The sequence below is a fragment of the Choloepus didactylus genome, chromosome 1 (genome assembly GCF_015220235.1).
Source record: "Choloepus didactylus isolate mChoDid1 chromosome 1, mChoDid1.pri, whole genome shotgun sequence".
NCBI classification, from domain to species: Eukaryota; Metazoa; Chordata; class Mammalia; order Pilosa; family Megalonychidae; genus Choloepus; species Choloepus didactylus.
The window spans coordinates 13,423,247-13,438,675 of NC_051307.1; the positions used below are offsets into that span (position 1 = coordinate 13,423,247).

A 15,429-nucleotide genomic window follows, 5' to 3' on the forward strand; every position below is an offset into this window, starting at 1 on the left:
AATGAATGGTAGGATATAATAATTAAAATTTATGCATGCTCCTCTCCCCATTTCTAAAGGATCACTGAGAACAGTTCCTGACTCATTTTGGTTCCTTTCCCTTCTGGGTATCTGAGGATGTGGATGAGATCTGCTCCTACAAGCCCATGAGAAGAGAAGCCGCTCTAGTTAGATGCTGAAGCAAGAAGCTGGGATGAGTCCATGGCTACAGCTGGCACAAAGGAAACAGGTGATAATTCCCAAAGAACGCTTGAGGAATTTGTGTATGTTCCAGGATGGAACAGCCTCTTAAAAGACTGCCCTTAAGTTCAATTGATTTTACCCCTAAAAATGTCTGTAATAATACCCAAAGAGCATGTTTTGCGTAGCTTCTACCTGAGCTGTTGACAGCTCCCATTTTCACTGCTTTTCCCCCCTGGGAAGAGGCCATTGATTGTTGGTGTTCGGTCATTAGTGTCTGGGAGTGCACATGGCAAAGCCATCTGCCTTTCTTTAACTTACAAGACATGGTTAAGGTATCAGTTATGATGAAAATTTATTTTCTATGTGGAAACAAAAAGCTGTCGTTTTATTACTAAATATGTCATCTGCAATAAGATAAGGCTACTGAGCACCCAGGAGTGGAAAGCATGATGGTAATGCTATTTACTGAGCGCTTCTGTCACTTTGCTCTGGTATTTTGAGAGTTCTCCAACCCCAAGCCATCACACCCAGCGCTTTCCCTGGGGATCTTGGGCAGTGCCCTCTGTGGCAGGCTGCGCTGGGAGAGTTTGATCTTTTCCATGGGAACATCAACCCTGCCCTCCACTTTGAAGCTCAAGCATCTTTTACCTTCTGCTCACATTCTTCCTACCTCTCTCTTTCCCTTTCTTCTCTTACTTTGCCTTATTCTCCCACTCCTCTACTTATCTCCACCATTTTTCTTTGGTCCTTCCCATTTTTTTCTGTTCCCTAAAGCCCTAACGCTGGAGGCAGCACTGGAATGACAGCAGAGTTACTATCCTCTGTGGCCATTTGCCACCCATTTGCTTGCAGGAAGGCCATTTAATCTCTGAGCCTCAATTCTGAAACCTGGAATAATAGTATCTGTTTATGAGGATTATACGAGCTGGTATATGTGAACACTCATTAACTATTTAACAGCTATACAAATGAAAATGGAATTATAACTAGGGTTACGCAGATAAGTAGTTATGTTCAGTGGACTAAGAAATGTTACCCTCTTTGCTTTGCTGCCTGGGGAGGGAGAGGAGAAGGAGAGAGGCGGGAATCCAAAGACACTGAAGGAATGTTTGATTTTGTGTGTATCTCAGTAATGACCAACTGCATTCTGCAGGAGCTTGTACCTGCTCTCTCCTCTCTTGACCCAGCGGAGAACCAGCTATGATGTTTGGCAACATGTGCCTTTCAGGTTTCAGTTGTGCCAGTGCTTGTCCCTCACATGTTTTGTCCATCAGTCCCACTCTGCATGCTGGCAGTGGTTTATGGTAAGCCATTAATGAAAGAGCGCACTGTCCTAGGATGATGACAGCAGGGACCCACCCAGCAACTGGTTGGCTGGACACTGTTTTTCCAAAACTGGTGGCTCATCCCCTTTGTTTCCCCGTTTCTGAAGGTCTGGCTGATTTTAGAGACTCTGCAATGTTTTCGACTCTGCAATGTCACCCACCTGCTGCAATATTATCCACCCTCCAGTACTTCATCTAACCTCGTGTGGTCTTTATCACATTCTACTTTTTTAAAATACCAATATTGAGATATAAGTCACATACCATAAAATTTTAAAGCATACAATTCAGTGGCTTTTAGTTTAGTAAAGAGTTGTGCAATCATCACCCCAAAAAGAAACCCTTTCCCCATTAAGCAGTCATTCTTCATGTTTCACCCCTGCACCCCAAGTCCCTGACAACCACAAAGCTGCCTTCTGTCTCTATGGAATTGTCTATTCTGGACATTTCATACAAATGGAATCGCACAACATATGGTCTTTTGAGTCTGACTTCTTTCACTTGTCCTATGTTTTCAAGGTTCATCCATGTTGTATCCTCTATCAGAACTTCATTCTTTTATATGGCTGAATAATATTCCACTGTATGTGTATACCACATTTTATTTCTCCATTCAAACACTGATGGATATTTGGGTTGTTTCCACTTTTTGGCTATTGTGAATAATGAGGCTGTGGACATTGGCACACAGGTATCTATTTAAGTCTCTGTTTTCTTTCCCGTATATACCTAGAAGTGGAACTGCCCAGTCATATGCTAATTCTATGTTTAACTTTTTAAGGAACTGCCAAATTATTTTTCACAGTGGCTATACCATTTTACAATCCCATCAGCCAAGCTGGAATTCAGACCCAAGTTTTCACTATACTAGACTGCCCGTCCCAGTGAAGGAATTTTTGCTATAGTACAGGAAGAAAGAGAGGTAGAAGTTCACTTGAGGTCCCTTGTTTTCCCTCTACAAACTGCCCAAAGGCAAGGTCTGATATTATTAGTTCTTTTGTTATCTCCTCTTGTACACAGTACATAGTGGTAATACAAACAATTATTTCTAAGTATGTAACTTATGAACAATGACATAACGACGAATAAACAGATGATATGATTGCAAGCATGTAACCACTTGCCAATGACCACAGTTAGAGCAATAGCCAGGGCTAGATCCTGCTTAAATTCCCAAAAGCTGGTCCATGCCCTTAAAATGTCACCGCCTGGGAAATCACTGCCCTCCCCCCTACGTGGGATCAGACACCCAGGGAAGTGAATCTCCCTGGCAACGTGGAATATGACTCCCGGGGAGGAATGTAGACCCGGCATCGTGGGATGGAGAACATCTTCTTGACCAAAAGGGGGATGTGAAAGGAAATGAAATAAGCTTCAGTGGCAGAGAGATTCCAAAACGAGCCGAGAGATCACTCTGGTGGGCACTCTTACGCACACTTTAGACAACCTTTTTTAGGTTCTAAAGAATTGGGGTAGCTGGTGGTGGATACCTGAAACTATTAAACTACAACCCAGAACCCATGAATCTCGAAGACAGTTGTATAAAAATGTAGCTTATGAGGGGTGACAGTGGGATTGGGAATGCCATGAGGACCACACTCCACTTTGTCTAGTTTATGGATGGATGTGTAGAAAAGTAGGGGAAGCAAACAAACAGACAAAGGTACCTAGTGTTCTTTTTTACTTCAATTGCTCTTTTTCACTCTAATTATTATTCTTGTTATTTTTGTGTGTGGGCTAATGAAGGTGTCAGGGATTGATTTAGGTGATGAATGTACAACTATGTAATGGTACTGTAAACAATCGAAAGTACAATTTGTTTTGTATGACTGCGTGGTATGTGAATATATCTCAATAAAATGATGATTAAAAAAAAAAAAAAAAAAAAAATGTCACCGCCTGGGAATCACAAAAGCGCACCTTCCCCAGCCACCATCCGGGCGTCCAAGACCCTGACTGGCACCATTCGCCTGGCACCAGCTGTCCGAAAAGCGGAACTGGCGAAAGAGGCCTTTGCCCCTAACCGACATGGCCGCCTATAAGGCTTCAGAGTTAGGGCGGCAGAATGAGGATCACGTGACGAGAATTCCGACCCTTTATTGGCCTTGTCTCCCGGGAGGGCGGGCCCCAATAACCTAGCGTGGGCCGGCTTTAAAGGGCCCACGGCTAAATCCGCCCGAGCTCCGCCCTCGAGACTGGGCGGGCTGGGCGCCGCGCGGAGTTTCCACCCCTCCCGCGCGGAGAGGAGGTGAGCGGGGCGGGCGCTCGGAGGCCGCGTCTCCGGGAGCCGTGGTGACCGGCGCTGGGGGCGGCGCGAGCCCGAGTGGGTTAAGCGCGGCGTCCGCGGGCGCGGCGCGGACGGGAGAGCGCGAGGTTCCTGCGCGCGACCCCGGCGCGGGGCTCGGGGGCGCGCGGGCACGGGGATGGAGGACGGCGTGGCCGGGCCCCGGCTCGGGGCGGCGGCTGAGGCGGCCGGGGCGCAAGCTCGGCCCGGGGTGTCGCTGCGGCCCTTCGCGCCGTTCCCGGGGGCTGCGGAGGCTGACGAGGGCGGCGGCGACTGGAGCTTCATCGACTGCGAGATGGAGGAGGTGGACCTGCAGGACCTGCCCAGCGCCACCATCGCCTGCCACCTGGACCCGCGCGTGTTCGTGGACGGCCTGTGCCGGGTGAGGGCCGGGCCGGGCCGTCGGGGCGGAGGGCGGACACTTGTTGCCCGGGGGCGGGCGGCGGCGGGCGGGAGGACGCGGGGACACCCCCGTGGCGCCCCGCCGCTGTCCCTCCTCTCCCGGGCCGCGCAGACGGGGGTCCGGGGCTCCCCGGGTCCCCGAGCACCCACCTGGCCGCTCGCAGCCTGCCGAGGGGTGCTTTAGGGGCTCCCCTTCGACCAGGGCTGGGAACCGCCTCCCAGCGACGCCCCTGTCCCTGGGGCGTTGACTCGGTTTATCCGGCGAGGGAGGCGGGCCGGGGAGGGGGCGAAGTACTGGACAATCAGGGAATGAATTGGCCATGAAGTGGCCGGAGCTCTGACCTGGGGCTTTAACCATCGCTCTGCAGTTACTTATTAGAGAAGGGGGGGGGGGGTCTCCTCATTCATAGGGATGAGGAAACACGTTGGGCGGCGACGTGACTCACTGTTCATAAATAGGACGTCTCTGCATTCTCAATCTGCCCTTTTGGAAGAAAAGCCAATGTTTGGGTGAGGATCCGTGGTTGCTCATTATCCTGTGGTTGGCCAATTTTGGTCGAATGGTGTTGAGGGAGAGAAGGGGCCTTTTTGATATTTAGTCACAAATTTTGATCTCTGGAGGAGTGGTGTGCCACCAGCGGGGACACTCAGCACATTGGGAGTTGACGTCTCCCCCCCAAGTCTACACAATGTAGACAATTTGGAGGGTGAAGTGGGAAGGTATGAATAATCAGTGATGTTGGTGGGGAGGAGGAGTTTATTTCAAATCTGCAACTATTGTGCAGAATCTAATTTGAACAGTGTAGGCGTTGCAGAAGAAAACAGGTTCTTTGGGAGATGCCCCATTAGGAGAGAGCTTTCAGAGAGAAAAAAAAGCAACATGCTTTCAGTGCTTGGCTTTGGGTCTCTTTGTATTGTCAATAAACTGTACTAGAAGGCCACTGCCAAGAGGGAGGCCACAGTGGAATAGGGAGCTGTGTGCTGAAGTCCCATTTATTTATAATTTATATGCCCATTTACTTTCAGAAAGGATTTACAATGGCTGTGTGCTTAGGTAGGCTTGCACGCATGCTTTCTCCAGCAACAAATGTCATGAGCGCAGGCTCTTCTTATTCATCTTACTCTAAAACCTTTCCTTGTCTTCCAGCCATTTCAAGCCTCTCTCCTCAGGGTCCGAGGCTTCCTTTCTAATGGAGCAAGGTCAGGTCATGTAACAGTTCATTCATTTGCTCAGTGTTTGTAGCAATTCATCGTTTTGATTTTTCTCAGTAGGTGTTGGAGACACTCCTGAAATTGCTCTGTGGGAGAATTTGTCCCCTTGGCTGGTTATTCATTTAAGAAATGGTTCTTGAGGTTCTACTATAGGCCAAGCACTGTTCTGGGCTCTGAGGGAACAGTGGTGTCCCCTGCCTTCAGCGGCTGACACTCTTGTTGGAGGAAACAGATAACAAGCAAGTCAATATCAAATATGTTGGACAGAATGAAGGCTGGGGGAGGAAGAAAGAGTTGGAGGGGGTTGCTGTTTTACATGAGATGACCAAGGAAGGTCTTACTAACAAGATGTTATTTTGAGCAGAGACTGCAGGCTAGCATTCATTCATTCATTCATTCATTCATTTGCTATTTATTGACTGCTGACTGCGTTCCAGGCACTGTTTTAGGCCCAGGGGATGTAGAGGTGAACATGACAAGCTTCCTGCTTCCGTGAAGCTAATGTTCTAGTGGTTGAAGAGGAGATTAACGATAGGAAAAAAGCAAGTGAACAAGGTAATTTTAGATAGCAGTAAGTGCAATGGAGAAAATAAAACAGGGCAACAGGATACAGTGACCAAGAGGGGGAGGCTGGGTCTTATCAGTCAGTCCTAACAGTGACACGCTGGTGGTTCAAGGGGCATTAATGTAGAGCTGGTTAATTGGGACAGGGCTAAGGGCATCAGCAAGGGATGTCAAGGCTGACCAGCAGCAGCCAAAAGCTGGAGCAAAGAGGGAGCAGTGTGGCTGGGACCCTAGGGGAGGAGCCCCCTAGGAGGAGCTGTAGATCTGAAGGTCCAGAGCTGCTGCCAGGATGGAGATGCTAATGCAGGGAGCAGCCAGGAAGAAATGCCCAACTCCCCCCAGCCCTTGGCCGCCAGAGGGAAGGGAGGCCAAGCCATCTGGACTATAGGCAGGGTCAGCCTTCCAGGGCCCAGGAGGGTAGAGAGGGACAGAGAATGGTTCTGGGTAAAGGGAACACACAGAGAGGAGTCAGCACGGAGCAACTTTAGATTGAATGGCCTGAGAAGACCCCTCTGAACAACTGAGACTTGGCTGATGGGAAGTAGCTCCTTCCTGAGATTTTCACGTGGCCAGCTGTCCAGACAGAGGGCATAGCAAATAGAAAATTTCCAGCACAAGGATGTATGGGGTTGTTTCAAAAAGCTGGAAAGGTCTAGCACACCCAGAGCCTTGAGTGGGAGGTAAGGGAGTGAGGGTGGTTGAGGCTTGAGGGTAGCCAGGGGCCATTCACCTGGAGGAGGGCTGCTAGTGGTGATAAGGTTCAGATTTTATTCTAATTGCAAAGCTGGGCGGAAAATGGTTTGCAGGGAAGGAAGACAGGTGGGCAGAGAGGAAGCAAAGGGAGTGGTTTGGAGGGCTTTTGTAGTTGTCCAGGGGAGATATGAAGGTGGCTGGCTTAGGGTGGTGGTGGTGGAGATGGAGAAAGAGACAGGGCCTCCCATTCTCTCTGTCTGGGGCACAGGAGCTTCAGAATGGAGATGGGCTTTGTGTGTTGGTTGCCCATTCATCTTACAGGAGTGAGATGTAAGACAATAGGTAAAGACACAAAAAGCAACTCAGCTATGTGAGTCAGAGTCTCTGAAGGCAAATAGCTTGGTGCTGTAAGACCACCCAAGAGCTAAAAATCAAGGCGGGTTAACAGAGTTTCTCATTTAGCTAAAATCCCCGCTCTGAGAGGGAATATGGGACTTGTACGGTTTTAATTATTCTAAAAGCCACTCTTAAGGTAGCATGTTCACCTACTTTAAGATTGGCAGTGAGTAACACCTGGTGGGCAGACCATTCAGTTTAACTCTGATCCAGATCCTTTGTCATCGTCTTAAACCAGTGCGTAGGGGTCACCTGGGTGAGCGATGGTGTGCAGGAAAAGGATGGCTTCTAACTTCTTTGCATATGTTCATATCATTCTATAACCTTAGTCTTGAAGGAAAGAAAGAAGTTCACTTGAACTACTAATTCATTTGGAAGTGTACATCTGAACCCTGTTTGTAACTGTAACAGTTTGGTACAATGTGTAAGATTTCTTTTTATTAGCTGGATTAGCATCTATATTGTAAATAATTTAAAATGAATATATTAATTAAGGGTTTACTTAAAAAATAACTAAAAGCATATTGTCATTAATTTAAAATAATGTTATTAGAGAGTTTCACACTGTTATGCATGAATGAAAACTTTTATTAATATAAGATTATTTTCTGTTTGTATACAGATTTGCTTAGCATAGTCTATTAATGTACTCTTTTTATGAACCTCTTTTTTACTTAGAAAAGCAAAGCAGTGCTTTGAACTAGTAATTATATGTGCTATTGAATTGTTGGCAATGGTTAGCTGGTTCGCTAAAATAAGGGTTTAGTCAGTCGCCACCAAGCTAACCAGGAATTTAAGAGTTCCTGAATCAAATTGTTAGTTTCCAAGCAGTAAGTGTAGTTCCGTAAAATAATGGAACTTAATATCTGTTTTTCTGTTGTCTGAAACGTGAATGCTTATTTGGTTGTTAGAGCTTTACCTGCAGGCTAAATCAGGAAATGCCAGTCATAGAAGAATTTAGTCTTTTCTAGTGAAAAAAACTCACTTTTCTTTAAAAAAAAAAAAAAAAGCCCACTTAAGATTTGTGATACTTCCATGAGTTTCTTTTAATAACAAATTATTCTGGTAGGCATGAAAGGAATGTAAGTGATGTGCTCAAATTCTTTGTATCAGTGGATCCCCCTGACCACGGTGGGAATGTCAGCTGCATGCTGGAATCCCCAGGGCGGGGGGGTCCTCCAGGCCAGTTCATTCGAATCTCAGAGCTTGGGACCCAGGTGAAGGCAGACGGAAACGTTCCCAGGGTGATTCTAATCAATAGCTAAGGTCCAGTACCATCGTCCCACCTAGAAGCGTTAAGCCTGTTAAAAGAGAATAGAACTGGAAACCTGGGTTCTAATTCTAGCCAGATAAGGAAATCCCTTTCTGTGCCTTGATTTCCCGAGTCAAAAATGAGAGTCCGGCTCTCCATCTGTAAACTCTCTGCTCGAGTGTCCTCTGGCCTTGTAGCCCGAAAGCAGGACCACGGGCATCGGCAGGACAGCCTGAGACCTTAGGCCCATGAGGCCATGCCCGAGGGATCTCACCTCTATCTCGGTTTGCCTCCCCAGCCTTTCCAGGCGCCCCCTCACCTGCTCACCCTCCCACTGAATGTCAGACCACGTCCTTGTCCTCCTGAAACTTTGTTTCGTGAGACTAGATGTCATCGAACTGCAGTGTGATGACTGAAGCATTTTTAAGACCTCAGGTGACACAGCTGGTCTGTGTCGTTTCAGCTGGTGAACAGTATACACTTGGCTGTGTTTCTGTCCATCTCTGTGGTAAGTCTGTCAGCAGTAGCGTGTTGTCAGATGTGACATCCTAGTAGGGTGGGAACTGACAGGTTATATTACACTGTAAAATCCAGGCATTTTTTAGGTCATTTCCACTTTTCACCCTAGTATCATAGCTCCTCATTTCTCAGACTTAAATTATGCATGAAAATTATCTAATAGACCATCTTCCTTTTCCCCGTAAGCCTCCTTAAATGTGGAGACAGAAAGCGTCTGGTCTCCGATAGGTACGGTTTAATGTATCTGGGAATTTTCAGATTGCTTTGTGTAAAAAAGAAAAATCTACGTTCATGTGTAGAAAGCTGATTTTAGAAGCTGTCTACTAGTTCCCTGATTTACAAATCCCCTACTTTTAAATAAATCAAATGTTCTTTACTTGCCTGAGTTTCTCTTAATCCTGCCTCACCACTCCACTCCTGGGAGGTGTTCGGTTCCCTTTCCAGCTTAATCTGCCACCACCAAACATTGCTCAAAGCATTTCTTCTCCGGTAGTGGTAGCTTTAAATGTTATTGCCTGCCACCGCAGACTTTTCAAGTCCCAAGACAATTACATAAGGGAACAAAAAATAGGCTTTGTGATAGAAGAGAATAGCTACAGCAGAGCCTGTGGATTCCAGTGTTCATATTTCAGGCTGTTTTCTTCTCTTTGCTCCTTTTGTTTTTAAAAATGTAATCAGTGGACACAATCCCCCTTTTTTATCCACATCATGGGGTGCATTTGCCATGCCTGGCTCTCCTATCACAGCAATAGCCACCGTGCACACATCAGGGTGTGCCTGCTGGGGGCTGGGCAGGAGACCCCCCACACACACACTTTCTGTGCACTGTTGTCAGGAATCAGTCTGGAGGGGACAGTCAGGGCAGTGTAACAGTTAGGGGTATGGCTGCAGGCATACCTTTTGACCCCAGGGAAGCTACTTGTACCTTAGTCTCCCTGTCTGTAAAATGGGACTGTTAATAGTACTTACATTCATTATATACATAAAATGCTTGCCACAGTGCCTGGAATATAATAAATACACAATATGGGTGTATGTATTCATTATCAACTGCTGGGTAACAAATGAACCCAAAACTTACTGGCTTAAAACAATCAGTAGTTACCGTTTCATAATTTCTGTGCATCAGGAATCCAGGCATGGTAACTTAGCTCGGTGCCTCTGCCTCCAGGTCTGTCACAGGCTGCAGTAAAATACTGGCTGCAGTCCCGTCCGAAGGCTTGACTGGGGTGTATCTCCTTCCAAGCTCACTCACGTGATGGTTGGCCTGGTTCAGTTCCTGGTGGGCTGGGGGACTGAGGGCCTCAGGTCCTCAATGGCATTTGGCCAGAGGCTGCCCTCCATTCCCTGCCATGCGGGCCTCTCCACAGGGCAGCTTGCAACGTGCAGCTGGTTCCCATCAGAATGAGCGGGAAAGGGAATGCAAGATGGATTCCACCAGCTTTCTGTAACCTAATCTTGGAGTGATACCCCATTGCTTTTGCTGTGTTCTATTCATTAGAAGCGAGTCAGTAACTACAGCCCACACTCCAGAGCAGGGGATTACAGCGGGCAGGATACCAGATTATCACGGGGGGCATTTACAAGCTGCCCACCACACTTAACTCTTTATTAGCACCTGTTTTATTTTGACTTTTGTGGAGCAGTCGCGATTTAGAAATGTTTATTAAGGTGTTTTATAATCTGATTTCTTTTTTTTTAGAACTCTTAAAACTCCATAAATGAATACAGTTTTAGCCCCCATAGCTAAATCCTTATAGGATTATAGCCGGGTAATTGTATTTCTAAAGTATCTAAAGCTGCTACCCACTGTTTTCTGAAAGAAGAGCTTGTGAAACTAAAGCCTTTGTAACATGGGAAGGGCCAGTACTTTTCTTTTCATTACTTATTTCGTCAGGTGAAGTTTGAAATTCCCATATGTAATCATAATTAACACAATGGAAAGAGGTATTTGAGCTTGGCCTGAATTCAGAATTAAAAGGCAAAAATGCTCAACATAGCAATAGCTTGTTTTACTTTCTCTCCTTTGTATTTTTTGTTGAACTTTGTGCTTTATTTTAAAGGTAAAATAGTTTCTGTTGATTAATAGAAAAGGATTTATGTGTAATATGAATCGTTTCATCTTCACAAGAACCCTATGAAATCAGTACTATTATCATCCGCATTCTTCAGAAATGGCAACTGAGAACGAGGCAGGCCAAGTGACCCACCCCAGGTCACACAGCCAGTAAGTGTTGCTCCCACAATGCAAACCCAGTCTGGCCAACTCCAGAGCCTCTGCTAACAATCAGTCTTCTTACAGAATGCTGTCATGCACATGAAGTTTTCATATACCTCTCGTGTCTTATGTAAACTCTAGGACAGCTCTGTGAAGAAAGTATTTTTATCTTCAAGAAACTGAGGTCCAAATGAGTTCAGACTCCTTAAATTTTCTGTCAGTCCCTTATTTATGTTTGGCAGACGTTTTGGCGTGCTTGTGGTATACCAGGCACAGGAGGAGCCCTGATGATGTTCTTGTCTTCAAGCAGAAGTCACTGCCCGGGCACTGGAGCCAGGCGGACCTGGATTTGAATCCCGGCTCCCTTACTTCACCCATTCATTCACTTTCTCATGCATTCATTCAATAAATATTTATTGGTGTCTACTATGTTCCGAGCACTTTGTACTGGTTTCAAGACCAGCTTTAGGACCCCAGGCAAGTTGGTCAACCTTCCCAAGCCCCAGCCTCCTCAGCTGCCAAGTGAGAACAGGAACCCTGACCCCCAGTCCTGGTGAGGCTGGGTGGTGGTATGGGAGCACAGTCCTGGAGAGCCCTTTGTGAATGGTAGACACCATCTCTGCCTTCATCAAGCTCCCAGGCCAACAGGAAAGATGTAAAATTAAATTTTTGTCCACCTTTAAAAATGTCTTTTGTATTGTGTGTATGATGTGTAAATATGACCAAATAACTTAATAGATCCATAATTAATCGTGTGTCTGGGCAAGTTATTTGACTTTTCCAGACCCCAGTCCCTTTCCTTTGGCTGTAAACTGAACAGATTGAATTGAATACTCTCTGAGACATCATTTCTGGCTCTCAAGACTCAATGTCTGTGCTCTCCCATGGGTGAGATGAGCTGTTTGCTTCTTGCTCCCCTAACCTCTCCTCCTCCCCCAAACACACATACACACAAGATAGAGCAGGTTTTTCTGGGTAGGAATTGCCCAGAAAGAAAATTTCTCCAATGTGATGCTAGTTCTTTTCCATCCTTTTCCAGCCTTCCACCCCTACCCCTGCCTTCTTGCCCTGTGTTGATCAGTGGGAGCCTCAGCTGCTGGTTTGTGGCTGGAGAGGAGGTACATTTCAGTCACTTGAACTTTGCTTCTTTAATTGGTCTTGGAAATTGAGTAGGGCTGATCTGATATGATCTCCCTGAATCTGTGAGGCCTTTAATGACCCCAGCATGGATTCTGTCCAATTACCACTCGAGGGTTTGCCAAAGACATAACCTCCCAATGCCAAAACACTCGAGTGAAGCATTCTCTAAAAGTCCATCAATTATTGGAAAATTTTCCAAGTCTCAGGATAGCTCTTATTTATTAATAGGGCAACAGTACATCCTGGCTCAACCATCCTGGTTGATGCCTGTTGTCCCAGGGAAATTGTTAGTAGCACCCTCTTTCACTCTTAAGTTTGAATGATAAGTTATATAATTAATAATTATACACTTCATTTTGATGACCCTGTTTATTTAGCATTTACCATTTGTGCCAACTGTTTTACAGGCATTGTCTTGCTTAATCCTTCTCTCTCTAAGATAACTCTCTCTCTAAGATAAATACCACTATTTTCCCATTTTGTAGAGGAAGAAGCCTTCTCCCTCTGCAAAATCAGTGAGCACATAGAATCCCACAGTAACTGTGCTTCTCTCCTTGGCCATTCTCACAGTATCGTGGCAGGAAGGGCTCTTGGAGACCTAAATCCTTCATTTCTCCAGTGAGGGATTCAGGCTCAGAGAGGCTGTGACACATTCTGAGGAGTACTCACTAGGTAGTGGTGGGACTAGAACTTAAAGCAGATCTCCTTGCTTCCAGCCCAGAGTCTTCTGAATCTCGCATTTAATTCTCTATCTAGTAATGTCTTCCCCCCTCCTACCTCCACCCCATCCGAAAGAACCAGGAGCCTTCAGATAACAATTCGGGTGTTTCAAGTTGACTTGACATCAGCTAGGACAGGGTCAGCTTGTAGCAACCTGCGGGTGAGGCCTGACCCCAGCTCTGCCGAGGGTGCCCAGGAGCTGTGGTCCCAGTGAAGGGACAAAGAGCTCTGCAGCCAGAGCTAGTCCCGTGCTGTTCAGAAGACCCGACAGTCGCCACCAGGGGGAAGTAACTTCACTTATGTTTTGTGATGGATCCTGTTGGTTGGCAGACTTTATTTCAGGCAACAAAAAAAAGGAATTTCCAGAAAGGAAGAGTCATGTCTTGGGCTGCAAATGAAGCTATTATAGAGGGAAATTTGTCATGGAAACTTTAAAGTGAAGAGACCCCACCCCCACCCCTCTCCCCCAGCAGAAAAGCTTGTGGGTGAGAAGGCCACCTTCCCTAGGGACCTTTCCCCGGTACTGGGTGCTGCGCCACTTCTGGTTAGAAGACAGAACACATGGTAGCTGTGCTCACCAAAAGGGAACACTGTTTAAAGGGATGATCCCACTCCAAATATGCCTCGGAACACGTTTGCAAAATTTCCTGCACATACTTGGATTAGGGGTAAATTTTACATTTGGAATATGACTCACATCATCGACCTAAGGAAATACAAAGGGAAAAATCACTCAGATGAAACAAGTATGTTATTTCAGAGAGAATGAGAATTTCCTGAGCAGGCATCAGCTCTGAGATTACTCAATAGATCACTTTTAAAAGGAAGAGCTTATGCTGGTGGGCGAGTGGGCAGACCTGTGTCAGGGGAGTGCTGTCCTCGGATGATTCCAGCATGATCTGTAGCTCAGACTGTGCAGTGGGAGTATTCGGGGCTGGAGCCAGGGTTCTGGGGAACTGAGAAGCTGAAGATCTCGGTTTCCCACGGGTGACCACTCTTGCATTTTAAACTGTGGATCTCAGGTGGTAAACGGAGACCACTGAGGGTCTGGGTCCGAAGAACTGCCTGAAAGGCTCTTCGTGGCTCCTGACAGCAGACCACCCATCAGAGCACTTACCTGGGTCACTGTTCATGCACTGACCTTAAAACATGTGCAGATGTTTGGAAGGTGATTCGAGGTTGGCTCGCATCTGGATCTCTCTAGAATAGCTGTGGGTCCAATGTGTCTTTCAGACTTGACCACATACATTACTTTGACACATTTGCTGAGTGGTTTTCATTTTTTGAAATCAATTCTGGTAAGTTTGTGTATTTCTTCAGTGATTCATAAATTTGCCAGGGCAAACACTTTGATCCTAATGGGCTCTGTTTTGTCAAATATCCATTTAGTCATTGATATATATTGGGGAACACTGATACCATATTATAAGATACTTTGTAACCTCTTAAGTTTTTTAGAGTTTATCTGTTATTTAAGGTCAAGTTCATGAAAATAACCTGGTCTCTCAGCACCATGAGCATGCCTGAGAGTGTGGATTTAGTGTGAAGTGGGTGGGGGAAAGTGGGGGGTGGGTGAGTAGTGAAGTTTCATGGTGGGGGGGGTGACCTCCTGCACTTAGTAGAGGGATTGGTTGTCAGAGGTCAGCCCAGGTCATGTGCTGCATTGGTGGCTTGCAATGGTGTAGTACCCGCTGCCACCTCGGGGGCTTACTGAGATTCTGAGCCACTTCCACTTTGGATGGGGAAGCCCAGGGCTCAGCGGTGCCCTTCCCCTACTAGGATGCTGGGAGAAGTTGCAGTACGGTGATGATTGTGATACTGCCTGAGACAGTAGATGCTCAAAAAATAACTGCTTAGTCGTTGTCAAGGATCCCTTTTTCACATCAGTGAACCATATTGTTAGAGGTTTATATTGGGTCACTGTTTAATTTTTGTTTGTTTGTTCAATTACTTTTTCTTCCTCCTTTTCTCCATTGGATAGCAGAGGGATCACATTGGCGGTAGCACCAACTTGCAGGTTTCCTTGATGCTTTTTATTAATCTCACTTAATTTTTATGGCTCAGCTGGGCACGGAAACACACCTGAGGGTGTGTGCACAGGTACCCAGAAGTGCCCATACTCCTTTAGGGACAAATATCGACCACAGTTCAGGGTCACACATGGTAAAGGTGGTGGGGTACAGAGGTTGGGCCAACGGGTCCGAGAGCCAGCTCTGCCAGTAACTAGCTCTGTGACCTTGGGCAGGTCACTTAACTTCTCTGCGTTTCTGTTTCATCGTTTGAAATCTGGGGCTGACAATAGTGCCTGCCGCTCGGACATCATCTGAATAACGAGTTCAGCATAATACCCAGCTCATGGAGTTTACTACTCATTGGCGCTTTTGTTGAAATGCAAAGCTGTCCACACACATTGTTGTAATGCACTGCTCACGGTGGCTCATCCTGTACCTAGCAGAGTGCCTGTCACGCAGTAGGTGCTTAACAAATACAGTACTCATGGAGCAGTGGAAATAGCACAGCA

The 15,429-nt window shown here is 46.4% G+C and overlaps 1 protein-coding gene across 1 annotated transcript in view; it reads left to right on the forward strand.

The window, feature by feature from the left end:
• The first annotated feature begins 3,902 nt into the window (after positions 1-3,902).
• The window catches only part of RCAN1 (regulator of calcineurin 1), a 79,917-nt gene continuing 68,390 nt past the window's right edge, over positions 3,903-15,429 (forward strand). Inside the window, exon 1 of the mRNA XM_037831952.1 lies at positions 3,903-4,174. Within this exon, the coding sequence (XP_037687880.1) occupies positions 3,932-4,174 (243 nt within the window). The 5' untranslated portion in view covers positions 3,903-3,931. The remainder of the gene's footprint in view (positions 4,175-15,429) is intronic.